General features: G+C 35.7%; 1 protein-coding gene across 1 annotated transcript in view; it reads left to right on the forward strand.

Annotated features, from left to right (window-relative positions):
• tgfbr1b (transforming growth factor, beta receptor 1 b) overlaps positions 1–20,029 on the forward strand; it is a 59,275-nt gene that overhangs the window by 24,464 nt on the left and 14,782 nt on the right. The window contains exons 2-7 of the mRNA XM_059326480.1: positions 5,245–5,496; positions 7,901–8,167; positions 13,238–13,468; positions 16,086–16,253; positions 16,638–16,794; positions 19,487–19,611. Of these exons, the coding sequence (XP_059182463.1) occupies positions 5,245–5,496; positions 7,901–8,167; positions 13,238–13,468; positions 16,086–16,253; positions 16,638–16,794; positions 19,487–19,611 (1,200 nt within the window). The remainder of the gene's footprint in view (positions 1–5,244; positions 5,497–7,900; positions 8,168–13,237; positions 13,469–16,085; positions 16,254–16,637; positions 16,795–19,486; positions 19,612–20,029) is intronic.

Raw genomic sequence — 20,029 nt, forward strand, 5'->3', positions numbered from 1 at the left:
CGGCTCATATTCAAATTAGGGGTGTTTCGGCGAGTGAGACCCGCCTCATTCCGGGTATTGGCCGGTAGTGGAAACACCCTTTTTAAGTGTAGGAAAAAGTCCTTCTGAATCTGCAGCTAAACAGGATCAAGAGAGCCAGACCTTCTGGACTGGACTTTAAGAATGAACAACTGGCCTACTTTTCCACTCTTCCCGCTCCAATCTTTGTCACTGGTCTGTTTCACAGGCTGGTGAACTTAAAGCATGGAGGGGGAGTAGCTGGCAGGAAGGCTCAGCTTGGCCTCGCTTGTTGTGAGCTTTAATGCTCCAGAATACTCACTACAAAATGGAAGTCGGCATGTTTTCAAAGGCTTTTAAATATGGAGCTGGGTACAAATAGCAGGTCTGATATGTGGTAGAGATGGCATGGAATAAAGAGGATGACAGTGTTGTTTTCTCTTTGTTGAGCATTTTCAATTGTTGTTCTGCAGCCACATTTGCTTTTTATCCTTGATATTACCGACTTGAAGACATTTCTTGTGTTTTACAAGCATAAGGCATACACTTTGCAGCTCATTTCCCATTGATATGGTGACAAATGTGTTGTGGCCTTATCTGTACTGGTCTGGCAAAAAATAGACAGTCAGCAGGTTTGAGACGTGACTCATCCTTATTACACTGGCCTACTGAACCAAGTGTGACACAGCTGTATCCAAGAGCTCAGGGAAGCAGAGCTGGGCTAGTGAATAAAACATCCAGATCAGGAACACAGGCTTAAGACGGGAAGACACTATTCACACACACATACACATACACACTGGTCTAGTAAATCTTGCAACTCACTCGTCCAATCTGGCAAATAGTCAAAACGAATGAAACAGGATGATGAATGTATCTGTAGAGTGAGTCATCTCGCTTCCTTCTCATCACTGTTGAGAATAAAAAATGTTCAGCAGTGTGCTTTTCCTTCCAGATTTAACAATTTCTCAACATTCTTAGCAACTCTATCCATAAAAGAGACATGCCACATGCTTTTTCAGACTATCAGGAAAAAGGCCAGATCAATTTTTTTTATAGTTTTTCCCATTTAGTTTAAAACAAACAAACAAACAGGTGTGGCAAGCATCAGTTGGGTAATAATAGCAAGAGCAACAAAAAAGATAAAATGGTAGTGTAGCATAACAAACAAAAAATAAATAAATAAATAACAATGGCAATACTACCAACCAAACATATCAACAACAACACACATTGAGTGTTGAAAATAAGAGAGAAGCAAAGAAAAGAAAAAAGAAAAAAAAGAAGAGGAACTGAATCTTTGTGGTTCGAAGTTGTGTTTCAGTATCCCTATTTTTTATATATATCTGCTTTATTTGACTGAAATAAAACCTGCCATATCAACTGACTGACTGGTTGAAAGTTAGAAACTTAGCAAACAACAGAAACATGTCTAAAAGCTTCTCTGTGGTTAAATGCACTGTGATTACGTTAAAGAACCAGAACTATGTTTGTAAAATCTGAAAAACTGGAAAATTTAACTTTTAAGAGGACACAACTAAGACTAAAATAACATTACCTTACCAACGTATAGCTAACATTAGCTTGCTAACAGCCAGATCACAGCTTCTGCCTGAGGACGATGATATGCTGATCTTCCTAAAAAAACATGTTAATTCCAAAGTAGGAAGACTTTCAAGTCTTAGTTTGTTTATTTGAAGAGATTTTATTTGTTTGTATTAATTCTTTAGTTATTTTAATGTGGGATTTGTTTTAAAAATCAAAATGTACCTTTTATTACTCAACATAAAATATAATTTCAGTGAGATGAATGGAGGACTGATGTGTTGTTATGCACAAAAAAGGGATAATATAGGCAGGCCGATCCTCCCTTTTGGTCGCTGCTCGGACCCTAATAATAATAATACCGGAAATCAATGAAGTCTAATGCCAATACAGGCACAAGAATGCCCTGGGATGCCCTGCTTAGCCTGCTGCCCCCGCGACCCGGCCCCGGATAAGCGGAGGAAAATGGATAGATGGATAAAATATACTTTGCAAGTTTAAAAGTATGCAATATTTCTAATTCAGATGTTTTTTCATGTCACAAATGGCCACCGATGTTATCAAATGGTTACCTTTTACTAGCCTGGGTATACCCAGACTGCCTTGCGCGCTCGAATTTAATTTGGAACCTCCAGGCAGTCTGGAAACTAGGCGAGTCTTTAACCCCCTTTTTAGGGATCCAATCACAGAGCGGGGAGGGACGGCAAGACGATGACGCGTACTACTCGGCACTTGGAAGCTTGTAGTTTTCCGGATCCAACATGGCTGCTGCAGACGTGAAACTCTCTTTAGCTGCAGATGGTGTTTTAAATAGTGTAGAGCGAAAGTTGAAAGGCGAAAGGTCTCTCGGCAGCTCCGCTGAGATCACCGGCGTTATGGTAGCGGGGCTATTAGCGTCACTAGCGGCTATCAGCGCCGTTAGCGGCTAATAGCTAATAGCCGCTAACGGCTAATAGCCCCGCTACCGCGGAGCGGCCGAGAGGCCCGCAGCAGCTTGATTATTGCCCATAAAATCAGTGGATGTGTGTGGCTGAATGACATGAGGGGGAATAAAGCGTGAAAATAAATAATCTTGCAGAAAGCGAGAACTGGAGAAGCAAAGCAGCAAACAACACTCTCTCACAGACACACACACAACAAACATCCATCTCTGTTGCTCTACTACGTCATCTGGTATAACTGATCTGATTGGCTAAGAGCTACCTACAGACGCTTTGATAGACATTCTAAGCGTCCAATAAACGGCTCCGGAGGATCGTAAACCACGCCTCCTCTACGGAGAAATCCATTGTGAGTTGCCAGACTAGACCTCATTTGAGAACAGTCTGGGGTTAGCCAGGCTAACCTTGCACACAAACACGCCGCATTGTGTCGTGTCCTGCTGCCTTGAATAGGAAACAGTTGAGCATGCCCTTCGCCCAAAGGCGGACATTTTTTTTTGTGGGCCAGTGCTCTTCACAAAGAAACGGTTTAAGTGAAGTTTTAAAATTAGCCCAAGTAAGACCCTCCAGTTCAAGATCAGTTTAATTGAAGGACTTCACATGAACAGTTGTGTTGTGTTACTCTAGTCAAACAGTAGTTGAGAAAAATATTTAACAAGCTTTTATGTTGCTTAGCTAAGATTCTCCAAAATGCATATATATATATATATATATATATATATATATAAGTTTAATGCACACATTAGGGGTGTGCCATATCGTATCGTTCACGATAATATCTGTATTTTTTTTTTATGGTTAAAGAAATGCATATCATGATATTGGCAATGTTCCTTCTTCTTGATGTAGTGGTTAATGTTGTTTTAATCACAAAAAGCTACTTACTCCCTGTCGCTAAACACATGCAGCTTTCAAAATAAGAAAGAGAATCCACCACATAATTTACAAGAAGACTTTCAAAATAAGATGCCTTAAATAAAACATACAAGAACCTTTTTTTCTCCTTCACAAAATTTCATTAAAATATGCCCCCGGAACCCCTAAATGGTTATTTTTATTATTTGCTCATACACAAGAGTTGAGAGTAAATTTTTTGTATTTGGCAACTGTTGAGATTTGCACTTCAAACTACATGTTAGATTTTTATTTATTCATACGGACTAAAAAAAATCCTATTTTCTATATCTTTTTAAGTATTTCCTAATATCGTTAAGTATATCATTATCGCAAAAATAGCCTGCAATATCGTGATATTCTCTTAGGGCCATATCGCCCAGCCCTAGCACACATTAAAGCTGAGTCGACCCTGCAAACCTCAGATGCTGTCATGTTTGCTTCTAAATGTGTAGACATTTAAAATGACTTACAACAAGCGTCCAGGGTCTCTTGTCAGACACTGCTCCAACTGTTCAACACATTATTTTTAAAGTCCTTCACTCTCCAACTCCTGTCCTGGGGCCGAGTCCATCAGGTCTTCTGAATAGATTTTGTATTGCCCGAATCTACACCATATGGTGTTTCTCCTCCTTCCTGCCCAAGTTTCTCCAATTACTGTGAAAATAGAAATGTTGGTTATTTATGAAATGCATAACTTGGAGTGCACCATATGTGAGTGTACTTACAATTTTCTGGGTCACTGGATGGCCTTTCACAGGGGGTTGATGATGTGTTTGGTGTGTGTGTGTGTGTGTGTGTGTGTGTGTGTGTGTGTGTGTGTGTATTGTGTACCAGCCAGAGAAGAGGGAACCAACATTTTTTCAGTTTGGCTGGAAATAATGTGTGAAGTGATCTGTCATGCTTATCTTTCCTGTTTCAGAAAGCAGATCTCCACTTTTCCCCTTAAGCCAGGGGTCTCAAACTCAAATTACCTGGGGGCCGCTGGAGGCAGTATCAAAATGACCATAAAAAGACACAAAATTACAAATAAAAAGACACAAAATTACAAAAAAAAAGACCAGAAATTACAAAAAAAGACACAAAATTACAAAAAAAGACAGAATTACCAAAAAAGACACAAAATTATTAAAAAAGATGCAAAATGACACAAAAAAGACTCAAAATTACTAAAAAAGACACAAAATTACAAAAAAAGACACAAAATGACCCAAAAAAGACACAAAATGACAGAAAAAAACCAAATTACTTAAAAAAGACACAAAATCACCAAAAAAGACACAGAATTACCAAAGACAAAATTATTAAAAAAGATGCAAAATGACACAAAAAAGACACAACATGACCGAAAAATACACAAAATTACAAAAAAAAGACACAAAATTACAAAAAAAGACAACATTTTTTATAAAAAAGACAAAATGATTAAAAAAAGACTCAAAATGATTAAAAAAGACAAAATTATATTAAAAATAGACACAAAATTACAAAAAAGACAAAAAATTGTATAAAAAAGACAAAATGATTAAAAAAAGACTCAAAATGATTAAAAAAGACAAAATTATATTAAAAAAAGACACATAATTACAAAAAAGTAATTAAAGGGACCTTCCACACACAACACGGTAAAGTGCCATTCATATAAAACTCACATTAAACTTTCATATCAAGGTGGGGGCCACAAAATATCGTCACGAGGGCCACAATTGGCCCGCGGGGGGCTCTGCCGCGGGGGTTTGAGACCCCTGCTTTAAAGGTTTTCGGTTGTAAGAATGTTGTGTTGTTAGATTACATTTGTGCCCGTCTACTACAACATGTGAAGCCTCAATAGTGACTCCCATCCCTTTCTCCTCTCCTCTTCCTCCAGCCCTCCAGTGTTACTGTGACCGCTGCAGCGCCAACTCCAGCTGCACCACAGACGGCGTCTGCTTCGTCGCCATCCGCAAGTCGGGCAGCCGACTGACCACGGAGCAGCGCCAGTGTGTGCACGAAAACGAACTGATCCCACGAGACAGGCCCTTCATCTGCGCCCCATCTGTCAAACATGACACAGGCATTTACCCCTTGTGCTGCACCACAGACTACTGCAACAGAGAGCCCAACCTCGAGATCTTCCCTGGTAAACACACACACACACACACACACACACACACACACATTCTTGTACTTCTATCTCTGTAAGGACCCTCATTGGAACTGTGAATTACCTTGCCAGGTTATAATAGTTTTGAATTTTTCATTAGTTTTAGTTTTAATTTCGTTGTGATTTTTTGTTTTCAAATTCAGTTTTACTAGTTTTAGTTTAGTATTTATTTATTTTTGAATTGCTTTAGTTTTAGTTTAGTTTTTATTAGTTTTAGTTTTTTTGTAATGGGGTATTTGTTGGGTGGGAGATTAAAAGTGGTCACAGTAAATTTTGCCTTTATTTCCTTTGTCTTATCCATCTTCATTATGTATGAAAAATGTTGACAAAGACGAAAACGAAGGACATTTTCACTATAATTTTAGTTAGTTTTGTAACCACACAATACAGTTTCAGTTAATTATCATTATCATGTAACTTTTAACCCTTAAAACAAAGTCTGAAATCTCAAAAAAGCCTTTAAAGAAGTGAGGACCGGCCGAATTGTCCTCACTTTGCAAAAATGTCCTCACTCTGTTGGTTAAAAACTTGTTCTGGTCCACGCACACAGAAATCTTAAGAATCGTGTTTGGACCTTGCATTCTGTGAGTTTTCTCGGATGAATAAATGTGTTACAGAAGCATAGAGCAGGAGTGAATGCATTGGTCCATTCCACACGTCTGACAATTTCTTCCTCTTTTTGAAGGAGAAAGTCATTGGCCAGCTCTGCCCACTGATTATTAATATTCCAACTTTGTTCAAAGCAGCATGGAGGACCAATACCAAACTTAAACTGAGTCATGTGGAGGCATAACTACAGTAGAACCAGAATCAGAATCACCTTTATTGTCATTGCACAAAGAGTAACAGGTACCAGGACAATGAAATTAGCCATCAACCCGTCCAAACGTATACTTAAAACACACATACAATATGACAGAGGTGGACAGGACAGGGAGACAGGGATGAAAGAAAAATAAATACAGCACAACGTGAGTAAAAGTAAAGAATTTTCGCTCAAAATCTGAATTGAGTAAGAAGCATTAAAACTATTCTGACTATTTACTTCAAAATAAAGTGTAAATGTAACATGTTCCCACCTACCTCTGGTCATGGTAACAGGAGAAACCAAAAGGAACTTTCTGTGTGGTGAATATGTTTCCACACCAGTAATATGCATTACACTTTGAGTGTTATGCAGCTCAGTAGAAAAATGTACATGCTTCAAAAGTACTGACAACCAAAAACTGAGCAAGGTCGTATTTGTAACATGGAGGTGTTGCTACATTTTATTTTACTGTGGTTTCATTTAATCAGGTTCCTCAATTTAGTTCTCAGGGACACCAAAAAAAAAGGTAGTTCTAAAATGGACATAACACGGGAATGTGACTCTTAGTCAGTGCCTGGTTGTGGCAAAAATGTGACAGCAAGTTTGTGCAGGAGATATTTAAAGGCTGGGGGATAAAGAACAGCTCATTAATGGGGCAACTTTTCCATGTGTGCAGTAGATGTCAAAAGATTAATTGTGGGCAATCAGTGGCCATCTGCTTCCACCTTTTTTTAATTGCTCCTAGTTGTATTATAAAATATGTGCACCCTGTCTATTACTGTGAACTGTTAACCCATACACAGTCTCTAAATCTAATCTCCACAACAGCACAGATGTTGGGGACGAACAAAAAGTTTACTAATTGAACATAAAATATACTGTTTTGTACGGTTTCCAATGGGATATTTGTCACAATTGATTATAAAATGATCATATTCTGTTTAATTTACATAAAACAGGGATGTATACAGACGAATGACCTATGAAAGTAAAACATGAATAAATTAGTGGGATGCAGGTGCACTGTGTTGCGATTTTCATAAGCCTTGAACCTGAGCAACACTTCACATTTCAAAAGTATGTTCAGGCAGCTACAGAATGATTAATAATTATCATAAATAATTATATTAAATGATATGACTTGCTTTACTCAAAGTCACTCGAGACGGGGCACCACTCTGTAATACAGATCTACAACTAAATCAGTCTCATAATGTTACTTAACTATCAATTTGCAACACTGATTAATAATTATAACCAAATCACCACATTTATATTTCGTAGTAAATTTGGAATTCTTTTCATAGAAGAGGTTGGCATATCACTTGTACATGTACAACATTAAATGGACAGCATGTGTATTCCAAAAAGTATTTATTTTTTAAAAAGCAAGTAAAGCAAAACATGTCGGGGTCTCTGGACTGTTGTAATAAAGTTGTTTTTATAGATTGATGCTGATTGAGATTATACAAATTGATGTCAAAAATGATATATTTTCAACATTATTCGTTCTTTCACTCTGTTATACTTACTGCTATACTCTTTGTTTTTTGTGTCCTTTCTGTCCTGCAGTCCCCACAGTAAAGACTCCTCCTCTGGGCCCCGTGGCCCTCGCTGCAGTGATTGCTGGTCCAGTATGTGTGCTCTGCCTGCTGCTAGTTTTGGCATTCTATGTTTGCCACAGCCACCGGGGTCTAGGGGCCGGGGGCGCTGCCCATCACCACCACCACCATCGGGTGCCCAACGAAGAGGACCCCTCCATGGACCATCCCTTCATCACTGTGGGAACAACGCTGAAGGACCTCATCTACGACATGACCACCTCAGGCTCTGGATCAGGTACCCTATGCACCCCATTAACTCTTAACAGGGCACTCATTGAAATAATTGCAAATTTCAAATTTCAACCCTAGAGAATATTGGAGGATATTACATACTGTCAGAATGTTTAAAAAAAAAAAAAAACATAGGGACCCAGGGGAGGGGGGTCATATTTAGAGAAAAAAGTTTACGAGATTAAAGTGGCAAATATACGAGAAAAAAATTTGCAGATTTATGAGATTTAAAGTGGCGAATCTGCGAGAAAAAAAGTTTTTTTTCACTTTTTTCTCGTAAATTTGCGTCTTTTTTCGTGCGGATTTGCAACTTTAAATCTCTTAAATCTGCGGCTTTTTTTCTTGTAGATTTGCCACTTTAATCTAGTAAATTTGCCACTTTTTTCTCGTAAATTTGCAACGTTTTTCGCACAGATTTGCTACTTTAAATCTCTTAAATCTGAGACTTTTTTTCTTGTAGATTTGCCACTTTTTTCTTGTAGATTTGCCACTTTTTTCTTGTAAATTTGCCACTTTTTTTCTCGTAAATCTGCAACGTTTTTCGCACAGATTTGCTACTTTAGATCTCTTAAATCTCAGCTTTTTTTCTCGTAAATTTGTCACTTTTTTCTCGAAATATTACCCCTCTCCCCCGGGTTTGTATTTTTATTTTTATTCATACTTGCCCCTAATACGCCGTCATACGCGTCAAGTTCTCCTGGTACAAGTCACTGAAGAATAACTCTGTTTGTAAGACTGTTTCTTACTGATTTTTTTTCTAAATTTTTCATTTTTACATTGGAGGTCCAGGTGAATAAAGTGAATATTATTATATTATTATCATCATACTGATTGGTCAGATGTCATGGTGTCACTGTCTGTGACGTAGCCTGATCTTTGCTGATTAGCTGGAAGAAGAAATCCATTTAGATATCCACTGAAGTTACCAAATATAGTTCTTCGCCCGATAAAGGGTTGAACTTGCCGCAAAAAAAGGAAAAAATTGCCCCAAAATGCCTTAATCCCTGTTGACTGGCTCCCCTTTATCATCAGGATTAAACCCAAAATATTCCACACCTGTAAAATCATATTTTCTCAACTAAGCTGCTTAGAGACTGCCCTCTGGTGGCAGCTGTCAGTGGTGCACGACACATAATAAAAACAGCATGCTAATAGATTTAAGACTTAGAATGTGTGTCGGGATTTCTAAATTCAAAAGTCAGTATTTTCCCAATAGATGCAGAAACTCTAATTCCATAGAAAACATAAAACTTAATTGTGTCAAATGGAGATGTTTCTTTGTTCAGTTATGCTTTAAATATATCATTTTATATTGGTATACCCATGTCTTATACCATTATAAAAAGCAGCAGATGTGTCTATTAACCCTTAATCAGGCGAAGAGCTATATTTGGTAACTTCAGTGGAAATCAAAATGGATTTCTTCTTCCAGCTAATCAGCAAAGATCAGGCTACGTCACAGACAGTGACACCATGACATCTGACCAATCAGTATGATAATAATATAATAATATTCACTTTATTCACCTGGACCTCCAATGTAAAAATGAAAAATTTAGAAGAAAAAATCTGCAAGAAACAGTCGTACAAACAGAGTTATTCTTCAGTGACTTGTACCAGGAGAACCTGACTATGACGGCATATTAGGGCCAAGTATGAATAAAAATAATAGTAATATTTAGAGAAAAAAGTTGCAAATTTACTAGATTAAAGTGGCAAATCTACAAGAAAAAAAGTTGCAGATTTAAGAGATTTAAAGTAGCAAATCTGCGCAAAAAAAGTCACCGATTTACAAGAAAAAAGTGGGAAAAAAGCAATTTTTTTCTCCCAGATTCACCACTTTAAATCTCATAAATCTGCATATTTTCCCTCCAATCCTCCAATATTCTCTAGGGTTGAAATTTGGAATTTGCAAGTATTTCAATGAGTGCCCTATTAAGGGTTAACAATAGATAAAGCAGATATATTGTTGCAGGGCTGCTGATCTGAATGTTTACTGATCAACTGAATGAGCATTAAGACTTGGAACAACAAACAGAAATGCATGTTTAAAAAGCATCAGTAGCTGTATAGTTCTGCAGATGCACACATCTTAAAGTAGAAGCACATTGTACTGACTGTCAGCCTGTGAAAGTGCATAAACACACAAATACACACTGCACTGGCAGAAGCTGTTCTTTATGCTAGCCATGAATTAGCACCTCTCTGTGGAGTCTGCCACCTCCAACACACTGCCAAGAAAATACTTGGAATCAGTTTTTCTAGTTATTTACACCATATTGCACAATATGCAAGTGTGTGTGTGTGTGTGTGTGTGTGTGTGTGTGTGTGTGTGTGTGTGTGTGTGTGTGTGTGTGTGTGTGTGTGTGTGCTGCGTGGGCTGTTTTAACCACTTTGCTGAGTCAGAATATGTGTGAGGTGGCTGTTGCATTTCACTATAATTTTCTGTTTCCTCATCAGCAGTTTGCCAAACTCATGATATGACAGAGTTGCTACAATAATTATTCATTCATTTAGTCATTTATTTATTTATTTTTTATTGGAAATGTAACTGGCACATTTGTGAGAGGACCAAACTGGAAAAAAAAAAAAAAAAAAAAGGCTTTGTTTTTTTTAAACCCATAAGAAGCCAGACCCAGTATTCCTTAAAGGAAAATTATGGGGGATATACAATTTACAAAAGACATTTATGATATTTAAAAAAAAATTCTACCCCTAAATGTCAAAGATCTGTGACACATTGGGCGTTTGTTATATTTATGTTTATGATATTTCTTATTTTAAAATGATAAACAAACCACATTTTCTGCTCACAGAAACACAAATTTGCTTTTTTCTCTGCATCTCCACAACATTTATCAAAATTATGATATTAATAGTGCTGTTTAACAATTTAAAAAAAAATCTGATTTGTTTTTAACTAACTAACAAAATAAGAATAAATCACTAATAAATAAAAACAAGTAACCATTTGCCTTTTCGTTTGCATCTCCATAACATATATTAAAATTGTGACTTTAATTTGCTCAGGAAATATGGTCAGAACAAGTTAAATGCACAGATTAGAATTGTTAAATGGGTTTAAATTTAGCCTCGTAAGAAAAAAAAAGCTTTTTGAAATAAGCTACTTTTTCACATTTCTGTTTCCAGTCAAAGCCACATTTTGGAGAAGTCTTGCTTAAGGATTTAATGAGTTAAGGTGAAGCATAAAGCTGAATATAGGAGATTCTAGAAGATTTAAAGTGTCACCACAGGTCAGGGCTGTCAAACTCAAATACACAATGGGCCAAAATGTAAAACTTGAATAAAATCGCGGGCCAACATTGAACAAATAAACCTTTTAATATATACCAAACATGTTTTGCTTTAACATTAAATATGGAACCAGCAACGCTTATAAACATACAATATATAACTAAATAGTGCAGACATGCAAAATCAAATTTCAAATAAAAAACACATCAATGTCATTAATTTACAATAATAATATAATAATTTGATATTGCCTCGCGGGCCAAATAAAATTACATTGCGGGCCAAATTTGGCCCGCGGGCCAGAGTTTGACACCCCTGCCATAGGTTCTTATAGGTTAAACTATTGGCAAACTGTAGTGAGCATGCAGAGCAGCAGAGTGTGTGTTCGGATGTTTAACCTGAGAGAAATGCACCACTCAGAGAATCACAGGATGATGAACAGAGATAGAATATGTGGAGCATTTTCCCACCAGAACATCTGTGCTTTCATTCATGTTGTTAATTCAATTAGCTTGAGTATGATGACATAATGGGGCCACTTCTTCAAGAAGGGAAAAAAAGGAGATTTCAAATTGCGAGAGAGTGCTAGAACGGGCTTTTTAAAGCATAATGACCAACTATTCAGGAGACAGGAGTCCTCATAACCAGCCTAACCCTAAAGACAGCAGTCATCTAGTACATGTAACTGTTGTTTCTCTGATTATTGAAAAGCTGACCAACAAAGTTATCCACAGTTTCAAAAGCTTCGCTCCAAAATAATAATGAAACAAATAATCATTTGCAGAAAAAGTCCCATGTTGCATTGCGACACTCCCACATGTATTCTCATTTTGTGTCTTTTTGTGTCTTTTTGTAGTCATTTTGTGTCTTTTGGTCATTTTGTGTCTTTTTGTAGTCGTTTTGTGTCTTTTTTTTTTTTGGTCATTTTGTGTCTTTTGGTCATTTTTTTTTTTTTTTTGGTCATTTTGTGTCTTTTTTTGGTCATTTTGTAGTCGTTTTGTGTATTTGTAGTCATTTTGTGTCTTTTTGTGTCTTTTTTTTGGTCATTTTGTGTCTTTTTGTAGTCATTTTGTGTCTTTTTTGTAGTCATTTTGTGTCTTTTGGTCATTTTGTCTTTTTGTGTCTTTTTTTGGTCATTTTGTGTCTTTTTGTAGTCATTTTGTGTCTTTTGGTCATTTTGTGTCTTTTTGTGTCTTTTTTTGGTCATTTTGTGTCTTTTTTTGGTCATTTTGTGTCTTTTTGTGTCTTTTTTTGGTCATTTTGTGTCTTTTTTTGGTCATTTTGTGTCTTTTTTGTCATTTTTTGTCTTTTGGTCATTTTGTGTCTTTTTGTAGTCATTTTGTGTCTTTTGGTCATTTTGTGTCTTTTTTGTAGTCGTTTTGTGTCTTTTTGTGTCTTTTTTTTGGTCATTTTGTGTCTTTTTTTTGGTGATGATTTTTAAGTTCCGGAAAAAGTCCCATGATGCATTGCGACACTCCCACATGTATTGTGATGCATTTCATTGGCCAAGAGACAGAAAATAGGTGGAAAAAACTACAAATACTACAAAACGACGTATCCCATTTCCCTGTTTAATGGTAGAATAACACAACAGCGCCCCAACAGGTTTTAATGGTAGAAATGCGGTAATGCGTTCCCGCCTTAAATGGGTTAAATTACACAATTATACTAATGATTATTCAAACATTTCAAGTTCAAGCAGTTGACAACGTCAGTTAACATTTCCATGGACCGTCCCCTCCTGCTGTGTCTTTCTGTCCCCTGCTGTCTGTTTTTGAGATGTTTGATTTATTGTTTTTTTTTGTTTGTGTCTCTCCAGGCCTGCCGTTGCTGGTCCAGAGGACGATTGCCAGGACCATCATCCTCCAAGAGAGCATTGGGAAGGGGCGTTTCGGGGAAGTGTGGCGGGGGAAATGGCGTGGCGAGGAGGTGGCGGTGAAGATCTTCTCCTCCCGCGAGGAGCGCTCCTGGTTCCGCGAGGCCGAGATCTACCAGACGGTGATGCTGAGACACGAGAACATTCTGGGCTTCATCGCCGCCGACAACAAAGGTGAGAAACGCTCAGCTGGATTTAGAAAAGACTGTATGAGAGCAGAGGATCTAAATCAGCAACATGCAGAGAAAGAAAGAAAGAAAGAAAGAAAGAAAGAAAGAAAGAAAGAAAGAAAGAAATTTGGTTGTCACAGTAGTCCGGTATTCAAGTACAATAAAATACAATACAAATACAATAAAATACTGAGGTAGAATAAGTAAAAACAGCAATAGAAAAAAACACAGAATAGAACAAGGACACTTAAGAAGTAAAAAAAAAAAAAAGATCAGTTGGTAGGTTGGCAAGATGGTAATTATACTGATAATATGATGGCAACAATGCTATAATGACTAGACAGTATATAACAATAATAATAATAGTAGTACAGTATATAATGTATAATATAATATGTAATAATAAATGGTAACAATATGATAAAATAAAAATAAATAAAATAATATATAATATACATATAATATAATAGTACAGTATATAATATATTATATAACATGTAATAATAAATAGTAACAATATGATGAAATAAAATAAAAATAAATAAAATAATATGATATATAATAATTATAATAATAATAAGGCCGGTATAATAATAATAATAATAATAATAATAATAATAATAATAATAGTATATCACAGTATATGGTAATAATACTAATGGCAGCAACAGTATATAAAATAATAATAATAATAATAATAATAATAAATAGTAACAATATGATAAATAAAAATAAATACAATAAAAATAAATAAAATAATATGATATATAATATATATATAATAATAATAATAATAAGGCCGGTATAATAATAATAATAGTAGTATATCACAGTATATAGTAATAATAGTAATTGCAGCAACAGTATATATTATAATTATAATAATAATAGTACAGTATATAATATTTAATATAATATGTAACAATAAATAGTAACAATATGATAAAATAAAATAAAAATAAATAAAATAATATGATATATATTATAATAATAATAATAGTAGTATATCACAGTATATAGTAATGGCAGCAAAAGTATTAATAATAATAGTAGTAATAATAGTAATAACATAGCAATGTGTCGTGTGGTGTGTAGTTTTAGTGAATCTCAGTAATGCTGGTTGTGGCGGAGGTAGATGAGTTATAGAGTCTTATTGCAGAAAGAAAGAACGCTGTGATGAGAGATAAAGAATGAGATTACACAGCAGTGATGGAAGCGTCTAACTTCCCTCAGCCTGTAAATGAGATGTTGGATCAGCCGTTTGCTGTGTGGGCTGCTTGAATTCACAGTGAACCCTGAGCTGCCACAACACAAAGCTGCTCTGCTAGAGGTGAAGTCAGTGCAGTCAGACTGGCTGCTAGACAGTGTGGGGGAGGAACAGTTCACAGTGAAGGCCGAGCACACATTAGCACTCAGTCTAGCAGCTCACATACAGCAGCTAGCAGCACTTCCACTCATCTAGACTCGCTGTGTCGGATATCATGGAGTTCTGCTGCCACGGTCTTGTTTCTGTCTATGTTAGAACTCTGCAACATGTCGAGATGAGATTCAATTTAAATAGCATCAGGAAAAGACACACACCTTCTTCCTCATGACTCAAGTCAGAACACAACGTGACTTTCTTTCTTTTTCTTTTCTTTTTTTAAACTTTGTTTATTAAGTTTTTTTCACAATAAAACACAGACATACAGGAACACTCAGAACAGAATCCCCACCCCAAAAAGTAAAAATAAATAAATATATAGATAGATAGATAAATAATAATAATAATAATAATAATAATAATAATAATAATAATGATGATTAGGGCCGGGACTCGATTAAAAAAATTAATCTAATTAATTAGAGGCTTTGTAATTAATTAATCGAAATTAATCGCATTTTAATCGCATATAAATATTTGACCTGAGAACAGTGAGATGTAATTTTTTTCACAAGGATTTTTAGTATACCATTGAATAATCACTGAATACATAAGCTTAAAGAAAACAAAAATATTGTTTATTTTTGTTCAAGTCCAACAGACCAGTGCATTTTTTGCCATTAAGTGTAGCAATAGCATATTTATGAATATAGTACATTTCATAAATCCAGGTAGCCTATAGGTAGGTAGACCTTCTGTAAACTATAATACTTTGGTTTTTGAAGTAAAACACAATCCACGCTAGCTAGCACACTAGCCGCTAGCTGCTATATGTTTAGCATTGAGGTGATACTTGAGGCTGGATGTGCTGCTATGGTGATATGTGAATTCCTTGTTGCATAGCAACACAACCATGCTCTTATCGACATTAATTTTTGTGTAATTAATTCATCTTAATTAACGCGTTAAAGTCCCTGCCCTACTAAATATTACATTTTATTTGTCACACACTTTTTAAGATTTTAGACAAAATCTCGAAAGTGCTACAGAGTTCAGAGTAAGAATAAAAATAATTTCATCAACAATAAAAAAAAATAAATAAAAAAAAAGGATGGCAGCTAAGGAAGCTAAAATGCTAGCAAAAGGCTTTACTGAAGAGGTTTTTAGGGCTCTTCAAGCATCCACAGCAAGCCTCCTTAACCTTTAATCTTAATCTTAATCTTTGTCTTTGTGTGTGTGTGTGTGTGTGTGTGTGTAGATAACGGGACGTGGACTCAGCTGTGGCTGGTGTCTGATTATCATGAACATGGATCCCTCTTCGACTACCTGAACCGCTACACCGTCACTGTGGAGGGAATGATCAAACTGTCCCTCTCCACAGCCAGCGGCCTCGCCCACCTCCACATGGAGATAGTGGGAACACAAGGTGAGACACACACACACACACACACACACACACACACACACTCGCACGTATTGTCGCCATTTGCCCCAGACACAAAATTCATAGACGAGGTTGATATATAACTCATACATGCACAACATTAAATGGACAGCATGAGTATTCCAAAAAGTATTTATTCTTAAAAAGCAAAGTAAATCAAAACAAAACACACAGTTTCTTATCCAAGCAGACTGTTTACAGTGTGAGATGGAGTGTGTGTTTGTGTGCATGGTAATTGGAAATAAAGGGTCCCTCAAAACGTATGAAAAACCTTCGGCTGCACCTAAATGATAGTTGTTGAGGAGCCCTGAATGCTGCTGTTTCAACTGAGCTTCTGTTAAATGTTAAATGACTCTCTGTTTCCAGGGAAACCTGCTATTGCACACAGAGACCTGAAGTCAAAGAACATCCTGGTGAAGAAGAACGGGACCTGCTGCATCGCTGACCTGGGATTAGCCGTCCGCCACGACTCCGCCACCGACACAATCGACATCGCTCCGAACCACAGAGTGGGAACCAAAAGGTAACTGTACTTTAAGATATATAAAAATACTTTTCGTCTGCTTCTTTATCCACTGATTCTGTCATAGGGAGCTGCAATTATGTGTGTTGACCATTTGGTGACGTCCCTGTGAGCAACTGTTAATATTCTGGAGGTTATTTATTTATTATTTTAACCATTTTTATCCATTCTCGATATAAAATAAAAATGAAATAAAATTGCATAATTCAGCACCAAATGTGTGCAACACAAAAATTGCTGCAACAACTTATGGGACATAATTGAACATGAAAATTGACTTCAAAGGGACATATATTAATGTTGTGTACCCTTATATACCTTAATACATGGGTCTCAAACTCGCGGCCCGTGGGCCAGTTGTGGCCCTCGTGATGATATTTTGTGGCCCCCACCTTGATATGAAAGTTTAATGTGAGTTTTATATGAATGGCACTTTACCGTGTTGTGTGTGGAAGGTCCCTTTAATTACTTGTTTTGGTAATTTTTTGTCTTTTTAAAATGAATAATTTTGTGCCTTTTTTTGGTAAATTTGTCTTTAAAAAAAAAAAAAATTGTGCCTTTGTTTTATAATTTTGTTTTTTTTTTTACATAATTTTGTGTCTTTTTTTGGTAATTTCGTGTCTTTTAAAAAAAATAATTTTGTCTTTTTTTAATAATTTTGTGTCTTTTAAAAAATAATTTTGTCTTTTTAAAAAAATAATTTTGTCTTTTTTAAATAATTTTGTCTTAAAATAATTTTGTGTCTTTTTTTTAAATCATTTTGTCTTTTAAAAAAAAATAAGTTTGTCTTTTTTAATAAGTTTGTCTTTTATTAATAATTTTGTCTTTTTTAATAATTTTGTGTCTTTTAAAATAATTTTGTCTTTTTAAAAAAAAAAATAAGTTTGTGTCTTTTTTGGTAATTTTGTCTTTTTAAAATAATTTTGTGTCTTTTTTTGGTAATTCTGTGTCTTCTTTAAATAATTTTGTCTGTTTTTTTTTTGTAATTTTGTGTCTTTTTTGCTAATTTTGTGGCTTTTTTTTGGTAATTCTGTGTCTTTTTTTTCGTCATTTTGTGTCTTTTTTTTTGTTGTAATTTTGTGTCCAGCCTCCAGCGGTTCCAGGTAATTAGAGTTTGAGACCTTTTGGTTTAGATCAAACACAATCTGGATCACAAGCCTGTCCTGCAGACAGAGATATAAATGAAGACGGCTTTCATTTATAAATGGCATTCACTTGTTTCCTTGCCATTTGCATCACATTCACACTGTTATAAAATCCTGATATGGGTCTTGTGTGTCTGTGTGACAAAGCAGCAGCTGCTCCTTCCTTGTTTGTTTGTGCAGCTCTGTGTTAAAGAGTCAACAGTGTTGTTTACACATCATCAGCAGTGTGTGTGTGCACATCAGTAGCCACAGGTTGAACACAGATTGAAACTAATCAGCCACAATGTTTCCATCAGAGCAGCGGAGGGTCACATGAGCCGTGCTGCCTTCAGGGACTGCAGGGATATAGAGATGGCTTTATTCACATCATGGATGAAGAAGCTATTGATGCCTATAAAGACCCGTTTATATGCAGATCCATTTTCAGATGCATCCATTTAAGATTTTCCATAATGTTCTGGTGGCACTAATCTAAATGTGTCTCCTGGTTTTTACAGTGTTTTTGAACATTTCAGTTCACTTTAACCCATTTAGGCCTAAAACGGCTGGAAAAAATGCCTGTAAACCTCTGGGTGATTTTAAAATCAGCCCCTAAAACCTGAAGTTTTCCTGTAAATTCAACAGAAGTGTCAACTCTTCCTACTAAATAATAGATTTTTCAGCCTCAGTAGCAGATAGAAATGAAATTCAAAAAGTATTTGAGAGCTTATAGCTGTTATATCTGAGCTCCCTCCGCTATAGTCGTCTTCACCATGATTTCAGTTCTGGAAAAGTCCCATGATGCATTGAGACACTCCGACATGTAGCCTATTCTCATTTTGTGTCTTTTTGTGTCTTTTTTTGGCCATTTTGTGTCTTTTTTTCGTCATATTTAAGTCATTTTGTGTCTTTTTTTTAGTCATTTTGTGTCTTTTTGTGCCTTTTTTTAGTCATTTTGTGCCTTTTTTTTTTAGTCATTTTGTGTCTCTTTTTGGTCTTTTTGTGTCTTTTTTTGGTCATTTTGTGTCTTTTTGTGTCTTTTTTTCGTCATATTTAAGTCATTTTGTGTATTTTTTTTTTTGTCATTTTGTGCCTTTTTTTTGTCATTTTGTGTCTTTTTTTTAGTCATTTTGTGTCTCTTTTTGGTCATTTTGTGTCTCTTTTTGGTCATTTTGTGTCTTTTTTTTAGTCATTTTGTGTCTCTTTTTGGTCATTTTGTGTCTTTTTTTTGTCATTTTGTGTCTCTTTTTGGTCATTTTGTGTCTTTTTTTGGTCATTTTGTGTCTCTTTTTGGTCATTTTGTGTCTTTTTTTTAGTCATTTTGTGTCTCTTTTTGGTCATTTTGTGTCTTTTAGGAAAGAAGGATACACAAAGTCTTAGCAATAAAAACCCAAAGACCTGATAATTATAGTAAAAATGTGTTCTAATAAGTGACTCTTAATATAATAATCATGTTTATTTTGTATAGTAATGAAACTATGATCTTTTTTTCGTTTGGCCTGTCGTGTATACCAAGACATAATTTACTGTTGTGGTTGACATAATGACTAGATGTCTTGTCTCCTCAGGTACATGGCTCCGGAGGTCCTAGACGACTCTATAAACATGAAACACTTTGAGTCTTTCAAGCGAGCTGACATCTACGCCATGGGCCTGGTGTTCTGGGAGATCGCCAGCCGCTGCTCTATGGGAGGTAAGAATCACAGTAGACTGGGAGCAATCATTGGCTCAATAATGGAGGGAGGGATGGATCCAACAAAAGAAACTTTTCCAGAATTTAATTGAAAATTATGCAGTTTAATGTCTCAGTGTACTCTGAAATTAATGCACATTTGCAACATTTAAAATTCTTTATTGAGCATGATAGTGTTTTGAAAGTAAAAAAAAGATTCAAAATCACATTTTATGTTGGACTAAATGACTAAAAAAAGACACAAAATGACCAAAAAAAGACACAAAATGACAAAAAAAGACACCAAAAGACACACAATGACAAAAAAAAGACACCAAAAGACACACAATGACCAAAAAAAGAGACAAAATGACAAAAAAAAGACACACAATGACCAAAAAAAGACACAAAATGACAAAAAAAAGACACACAATGACAA

Source organism: Centropristis striata, chromosome 23 (assembly GCF_030273125.1).
Source record: "Centropristis striata isolate RG_2023a ecotype Rhode Island chromosome 23, C.striata_1.0, whole genome shotgun sequence".
NCBI lineage: Eukaryota > Metazoa > Chordata > Actinopteri > Perciformes > Serranidae > Centropristis > Centropristis striata.